The sequence below is a fragment of the Bos javanicus genome, chromosome 7 (assembly GCF_032452875.1).
Source record: "Bos javanicus breed banteng chromosome 7, ARS-OSU_banteng_1.0, whole genome shotgun sequence".
In the NCBI taxonomy this organism is placed as follows: domain Eukaryota; kingdom Metazoa; phylum Chordata; class Mammalia; order Artiodactyla; family Bovidae; genus Bos; species Bos javanicus.
In genome coordinates this window covers 47,021,508-47,029,591 of record NC_083874.1, presented here as the reverse complement: position 1 = coordinate 47,029,591, position 8,084 = coordinate 47,021,508, and the positions used below count along the sequence as shown (strand labels likewise).

At 51.0% G+C, this 8,084-nt stretch overlaps 1 protein-coding gene across 1 annotated transcript; it reads left to right on the top strand.

Moving 5' to 3' along the window:
* Positions 1–2,738: 2,738 nt before the first annotated feature.
* LOC133251304 (histone H4-like) lies at positions 2,739–4,095 on the top strand. The gene has a single exon (XM_061423576.1). It carries the CDS (start codon positions 2,750–2,752, stop codon positions 3,047–3,049), a length of 300 nt encoding a protein of 99 aa, XP_061279560.1. The 5' UTR covers positions 2,739–2,749; the 3' UTR covers positions 3,050–4,095.
* Positions 4,096–8,084: the final 3,989 nt, after the last annotated feature.

The window sequence follows — 8,084 nt, the reverse complement described above, 5'->3', positions numbered from 1 at the left end:
GATCAAAGGGTTTTTATTTTCAACGGTTCACTGGTTTAAATGCCTATGCTAATTTCTATTGCCATCTAAGAAGTTATTACAAACTTAGCAGCTTAAAACAGCACCAACTATTGATATTTCACAATTTGTGAGAATTTGGGTGGACTTGCCTGGGTTCTCTGCTCAGTGCTGAAATGATGGCGTTGGCAGGCTCTTACCTGGAGGCTCTGGAGAACTGGTTGTCATGCCCATTTAGGTGGGGGCTGTTGAAGGTCTGAAGGCCGTGTTGCCCTGTTGGCTGGCAGCGGGGCTCTTCCCTGCTCCCGGGAGCCATCTGTGTGACTTCTCACTTGGCCCCCTCCATCCTCAAACCGGCATCTCTGCATGGAGTGCTCCTCCCATGGCTAACCTCCGGCTGCCTCTTCTGCCACCAGCTGGAGAAACTCTGCTTCTCAGAGAAGGGCTCATGAGGACATTGGGCCCACCTGGGTCCAGCCTCCTTTTCGCCATGGAGGCAGTCATGAGGTCACGGAGGCTGTCTTACAATTTGGCCTCCCACAATGCCTATTTTATTTCGAGACTTCCTTCAGTAATGTATTTGGGCACAATAAAGGAGGATTACAGTCTGTGACATATGCTTGCATTTTCCTCAAAAACAAAATCAGGAAGAATCTGTTCTAATAACGCGACAGAGACTGTTACTAGTTGTTAGCGTTACAGGTCATCTCTATTTTTCCTTTCTGCTTCTCTAAATTTTCTGAACCTTTTGGCAAAGAGAAAGTGTTAATTTTACAAAAGGGAAAAGTTAACTTCAAAAGCCAGGAAACCTGACTCTATTAGATGCTAAAAGATACTAAATTAACACCAATTTAAGTGATGAGATCCAGGTTCAGACACAGATATGTGGATCAAAGACCAGGTTGAGACACAAGCTGATATGAATAATCAAATGTGTCTCCAAGAAGGCAAAACAAGATAATAGGGAAGGAAGAAACTGTTGACTTCCTGGGGGTGAGATAAAAATTTGGAGGTGAGATTCCTGTCTTAGAGAAAATCAAATTCAAATTGGATTGAAAAGTTAACAAGACAATGATAGACACATTAGAAAACAAAACTAAACATAAATCTATGATGTAAAGCTAAACATCATTAGGAAGATGACAAAGGGCTTTTGTTTTTGATCATCCACTGGTATGATTTCCATAATCTCCTAAAAAGGGTGATATATACCTTCAAAGATCTATTTCCTATAATGGGTATTTCTCCTGGTTCAATGTCTCAAGAATGTATACTATAAACCATAAATAAAGGTGTTTCTGGGCTTCTCTGGTGGCTCAGATGGTAAAGAATCTGCCTGCAATGCAGGAGACCTGGGTTCGATCCCCTGAAGCAGGGAATGGATACCCACTCCAGTATTCTTGCTTAGAGAATCCCATGGACAGAGGATCCTGACAGGCTACAGTCCATGGGGTCACGAAGAGTCGGACACAACTAAGTGACTAACACTTCCACTTTTTCAAAGGTGTTTGCACATTACTCAGGTTCCCAGGGGTTCCCACCAGTGTGAATTCTCCCATGTTGAAAGCCGTGTGGGTTTTGAGTCAAGGTCTTCCTGCACTGCTGGCACTCACAGGGTGTCTCACCAGTGCACGTTTGTGCATTTGCACATCTGCTGAGCTGGCCTGCACTGCGAGATCTCTCTGAAGGCCTTTCCACCTCACACCAGTTACGGTTACGAGTTCTCTCTCCTCTCCTGCTGTCAGGCTGCCATTGCTCCATGGAGGGACAGCCACGGGGCCATGTTGCAGCCTCAGAAACTGGGTTGTGCTTTGATGGCCTACTCAGTCTATATTTACGGACGGCCTACTATGTGTCTTATGGCCTCCCTTTGTGGTTCAGCTGGTAAAGAATCTGCCTGTAATGCGGGAGACCTGGGTTCGATCCCTGTGTTATGAAGATCCCCTGGAGAAGGGAAAAGCTACCCACTCCAGTATTCTGGCCTGGAGAATTCCTTGGCCTGGGTCACAAAGAGTCAGACACGACTGAGAGACTTTAACTTTCACTGTGTGTCTAAGCTAGATGCTTTGGGCAGAGGACTTGCTTGCTGCCTCAAGAAATGTGCAGTGCTGTGGAACTCAGACCCGTATCAAGGCATTTAGACTAGGACTCAAGAGGGAGTGGTCCTCAGGCCTGTGCAGGAGGTCCCTGTGCATTTCTCTGAGGAGAGGGTCCCCAGCTTCTGTCAGGGGTCCCTGCTTTATGGGAATTAGGAGTCCTGGATCTTGACTGGAAGCGACTAGGGTCTGAATGAAGGTGTTCCCCCGCCCCCCCCCGGGTTGGGCTGGGCTTGGAAGTTGCACCTTGGCACTTCTGGGGCTGTTCTTCCTTTGTTCTCAGGCACGTTTGGAGGAGCTGCCCGAGCACGATGACGGAGGGACTGAGCTCACAGGGTGTTTACACCTGGCCCCAAGTTCCCTCCCCTTCCCCACTGGGGTGGGGCTCACCTCCTCCTCCTCTAGAACTGCTTCCCTCAACTGCTTCCCGCACTCCTGGCACTTGCAGGGTGTCTCACCAGTGCACATTTGTGCATTTGCACATCTGCCGAGCTGGGCTGCACCATGAGATCTCTCTGAAGGCCTCTCCACCTCACACCAGTTATGGTTACGAGTTCTCTCTCCTCTCCTGCTGTCAGGTTGCCATTGCTCCATGGAGGGACAGCCATGGGGCCGTGTTGCAGCCTCAGAAACTGGGCTTCACTTCTCGTGAAGCCATGTCTGGACGTGGCAAAAGCAGCAAGGGTCTGGGGAAAGGCGGCACTAAGCGCCACCACAAGGTTCTACACGACAACATCCAGGGCATCACTAAACCTGCTATCCGCCGCCTGGCTCATCGTGGTGGTGTGAAGCACGTCTCTGGGCTCATCTACGAAGAGACCCGCGAGGTCCTGAAAGTGTTTCTGGAGAACGTGATCTGGGACATGGGCACCTACACCAAGCATGCCCAACTGAGAGCTGGCATCAGGGAAGTGCCCTGCATGCAGGTGGCTTCGTTGAACTTGAGTTCTGTATGAGCCGTCATCAAGAAGCCATGGGGACTCCCCGGCCCTCCTGACAGGGGCGAAAGTGGCTTTCCATCTGTTCACTCAAAAACTCATATCTGCTCAAATGAGGATATTTAATCAGAAGTCTTTCTCCTCTCTTTCTCTCTCTCTGCTGCTCCCAATTCTCAGACCGTCTTCCTTTTAACAGAACTGGAGGAGGAAGATCCTGGAAGGAGGAGTAGCTCTCCAAGCATAACACTTCCTTCCCAAAGTTGGGAGAGGGTCAGGTCACCTGCTCAAGATGAAGTGATGGGCTCTGCAGTGTGATTAAGCAGCCATTTGTCTGTCCTCTGGACTCAGACGTTCCCACTGACCTGGGACTGCTGACACATGGGTGTGCTCTCTTCCCAGCCAAAGTGGGCTGATGCTGCCCCAGGGATGGTGATGCTCACAAGGCCACCACCTGCTTTTCTGGAAGAGACCCAAGGAGCATGCTATGCGGGCTTCCTTCAACACACACGCAGGAGAAACACCCAGGATCCCCCAAGGGTCTAGGAAGCCTCCTCTTCCTCTTCAGAGAGCAACCAGGGCCTGAGCCCAGTGTGCTGAGTGAAAGGACCATCTGAGCTCTGGGTCCAGGCTTTGGGGTAGCACCTTTTGAATGCTGTGTGCCAGGCCCCGTGCTAGGTGCTGGGACCCTGGGTAGGACAGAGGCCCTCCCTCACAGCAGCTCAGTCCCTAGCAGGGGAAGCCTAAAAGCAAGTTGGGGGTTATTCCAAATAAGTCCTTAGGGCTGTGATGGTGGGTGCACAGGGATGGAGGGAGGGGCTTCTGATGCAAGCATAAAGGATGAGGCTGAACAAATGGATTACTTCCAGTTTCTCTCCTTTTCCTACAGGCTTCTCAGTCATTGAAATTCAAATTCAAAATTCAGCATTCACTCAAAGCACTCAAGTCAGAAAATGCATCCTCCTCACCCCTCTTTACGTCTCCAGATTTAGGTCCTCCTGCTCAGGTTATTGATGACATGCATGTGGCCAGATCCCATGGACACACCAATGATTCAACGTGGCTGATGCTCCCTCCTTCTTGAAAAGCTCTCTGCTGGTGACTTCCAGTCCTCCTCACACAACTTCTCAGGCCCTTTTGTTGGTTGCTCTCCCTTTGATGAGCCAACCCCGGGCTCTGTCCCAGGCACCGTCTTTTCTCTATATTCCCTCACTAGGTGATTTCACCCAGTCAGTGTTTCTGAATAACACCTATAGGATTTGATGACACCCGACACCCCATCTCAGGTCTGACCTCTTCCCTGAGCCTGAGGCTTGAATACCTAAAAGCCTCCTTGACATCCCACTTGGATGTTTAACAACTTCTCCAATGTAAAATATACAAAGCAGAAACCTTACTTTCCTTCCAGTGGCAGCTTTTCTTCTATTCATTTCTTGGTATATACCAAAAAGAATTGAAATCAAGGCCAGACATTTGTACACCCACATTCATAGCAGTATTACTCACAGTAGCCAGAAGCAACCCAATTGTCCGCTGATGAATATAATTAATAAACAAAATGTGGTATATACACAATGGAATATTATCCAGCCTTAAAAATGTTGGAAACTCTGACACATGCTACCGTGAGGATGAAACTTGAAGACATCATGCTAAGTGAAAGAAGTTGGTCACAAAAAGAAAAATGCTGTACGATTCTATTTATATGAAGTCCCTAGAGTAGTCAAATTCATAAGACAAAAAGTCAAGCATTCGTTACCAGGGGCTGAGGGAAAAGGAGAATGAGGAGTTATTGTTGAATGGATATAGTTTCAGTTATGAAAGATGGAAAGAATCCTGGAAATCAGTTGCACAACCATGTGAATGTGTCTAATGCCACTGGATTATTCACTTAAAAACAGTTAAAATGGTAAACTCCATGCTATATGTATTTTACCACAATAAAAAAAAAAAAAAAAAACAATCTGATCATGACACACCTCTCACCATCTCTCTCCCTCAACTAAAACCCTCCATGGCTCCTCATGGTCTGAAGGATAATGTCTAAAATCCTTACCACAGCCCACAGGGTCAGGCATGGTCTGACTCCCAGATATCTATCTCAGCAGATGACTCTTCTCTACTCCCCTCCGGCCACATGTGCCAGAGACTTTATGCACACTGTTTTTTCAGCTCAAATGCTCTTCCCTAGCCCTTCACTCTTCAGGTCTCAGTGTCAATTCGGCCACCCCTGTGATGAATGGAGCTCTGATGGCAGGGCCCTTGCAGCTGCCTGGGGGTGCAGGTGGCTCTATGGAGCCCGCCTCCAACAGGCCAGAGCTGGAAGTTTCCCATGGGGCAACCGTACCTCAGTTGCTCCCTTCCTCCTCACCCAGTCCTCTGACCACCCAGGAGTAGATGTGAAGAGCGAGTTATCTGTGCCTGAGGCTCCGTTTTGGGCCTGTTGGTCCACTGGGTGTGTGTGTGTGGGTGTGTGTGTGTGTGTGTGTGTGTGTGTGTGTGTGTGTGTGTGTGTGTGGGTGCGTGTGTGTGTGGGGGGGTGCGAGTGTAGGGGGTTAGTCCAGACTCCCCCAACCCCTACACTTATTCTCTGAACTGGCTCAGTCTGGGATGTGAACAGAGGACCCCGTCAAGCGGATGTGTTCCTTTCCTTGCCAGGCAGGGACGCCAGGGAGGCGGCCCCATTTGGCTTTTCGGGGCAAGGCATCAGGCCCAACTGTCATTCTGAGGCCTTCTTTTCTGGCTTTAGAAAGCTTTCTGAGCGCAAGATTCCAGGCAGCTCCGCTCAGACCATGACACTGAGTTATGGTTTCAGGCACAGAGGTGCTCTCCTCCACAGGGGAACTCCCCCTTGTCCCCCTTCTTTGCTGACATCCACGTGGCCAGGGCATCCAGAGCTGGTACTGACTCACTCCTGGCCCCCCAGCAGCAGGTGAACAAGTGGTGGTCTAGGCTGTGAAGGAGCTCCCAGGCCCCAGGGCTTCTCAGGAGGCCCCCTAGCACCTGTGTCCCGCTTGTCCACGGCTGCCAGGGCTCCTCCTGAGTGGACTCTAGGGTGGGTGGGGCACAAGGGGTGATTAATTGTGCAGGGTCTGGTTTATGTTTCAGCCCCTACCTACACTGTGATCTGGCAAACTACTTCACCTCTTTGAGCTTCCTTTTCCACAGCAGTAAAATAGAGATTCTATGCGTCCTTGGCATTTTCAGGTGGCGCTAGCGGTAAAGAACCTGCCTGCCAATGCAGGAGAAGCAAGAGATGTGGGTTCGATCTCCCTGGGCCCAGAAGATCCCCTGGAGGAGGAAACGGGAACCCACTCCAGTATCCTTGCTTGGAGAATCCCGTGTACACAGGAGTCTGGTGGGCTACAGTCCATAAAGTCACAAAAGAGTCGGACATGACTGAAGCAACTTAGCACACACACGAGTCCTTACCTATTTCACAGGGCTGATGTAAGAAACAGAAACGATAATGCATTTAGGAGCAGAGCCACGCAGCGGCCCCTCCTTTGCCCCATCACTGAGCTGGCCTCCTGTGGGAAAGGCCTGGAAAGCCCTGGGGCTTCAATGCTGACGGTCTTTGTGGGCCTCTCCAGCTCAGAGGCCTGGGAGCCTCAGAGTGACAGTGGGGAGTGAAGGGAGCCAAGCGGAGCCCCTTTCCCTTCTCCTCTGCCTCTTTGCCTGGTTGGGGCTCAGCAGGCAGGGCTCGAGTGGCCTGAGCCCCCTCCTGGCTGCTCTTACCTTCTGACACAGTAAGGACAGTGCACACCTCTCTCCGGGGTTCACCCTCCCTGGGAACATCCAGTGGCTGACCCCTTGGCCCTGGGTGTCCATCCTCAGATGGCAGCACCTAAGCTTAGCCTGAGTCTCTGGGAAATGCAGGGATGGGGATGTTTAGGACCCAAAAAGGAAGTCAATCCTCTTTGGCTGGGAGGGTGGCGGAGGGCCACGGCTGCGCATGGTTCTGTCACAAGGAGGACTATCCAGCTGGTAGAATGGACAGAGCCCCCCCTTCTGGAGGAGGCTGAGATGGGGACAGGGCTGGGGTCACAGGGACAGATGGTGGGGTTTGGACATTTCTAAGGAATTGTGTGGTGATTTTTGTTTTCCATCAAAAGGATCTTTAGAAGTTGCGCTAATAGCCTCTTTGGGTTCTGATGGCATCTTGTGACATGCAGGTGTGTGGATGTGGAGTCTCAGCACCACAGCTGCAGCACCCCAGCATGAGCAGGGCATCAGAGGCAGCGAGGCTGCAGGAACCCCTGGGGGAGGGTAGCCGGACCAAACGTGCAGAAGCCCAACCCTCATTTCTTGGGACATCTCCCCAGCCTCCCGCAGCCTGACCTCCTCCCCCAGGTCAGCTCCTTCAATTCCTCCTACTTCCTCCCACTTCCTGGAGCCCCCGCTTGCTCAGATTCCTTTCTGCCTGTCACGGAGTCCTTGAGTCCATGTGGATGGGCAGGCGACAGGGAGTGCCATTAGCAGATCAATGAGTCTCTGCCCCATGAGAACAGGGCCTTGTCTGCTGACCAAACCTAACACTCATATCTAAGGAATGAAGCCATGGATGACTGTATTGGATGACGTGTAACGGCTGTCTTCCCCCAGACGTGGAGCCACACTGGGGAGGGGCTGTGTCTGCTCCTCCACAGCCCTATCCCTGGCAGCACTATCTCTGGGTTGTTGGGTCCCTTAAGTCAACCTTGGCCGAGTGAAAAGGGGGAGGGCAGGACTGTCCCAGTCTCCAGGAAAAGCAGGATGCCTTTGGGAAAGACACTACTTGGCTCCCAGCTGCCCCAATCCTGAGCAGTTCCAGACAGCACGGTAAGAATAAGGATACGTAATGCTATGCTGAGTATTTTATAAGAACTATGTCCTTTCATTCTCATGGTGGACCTATGAAGTCGATGCCATGGTCACCCCCATAAACCATCCCTCAGGGCTTCTCGCCTAGCTGCTCCTGGTGGAATTTCAGTGGGAGGAAGGTCACAGCCCCAAGAGACAGAATCCCAACCCTGTGGATACCCAGGCCGGCACACTGTTCCCATCCACGTACGCG

Bases quoted from the DNA above. Each gene is read 5' to 3' on its own strand.
- LOC133251304 (XM_061423576.1), top strand. From the start codon at position 2,750: ATGTCTGGACGTGGCAAAAGCAGCAAGGGTCTGGGGAAAGGCGGCACT.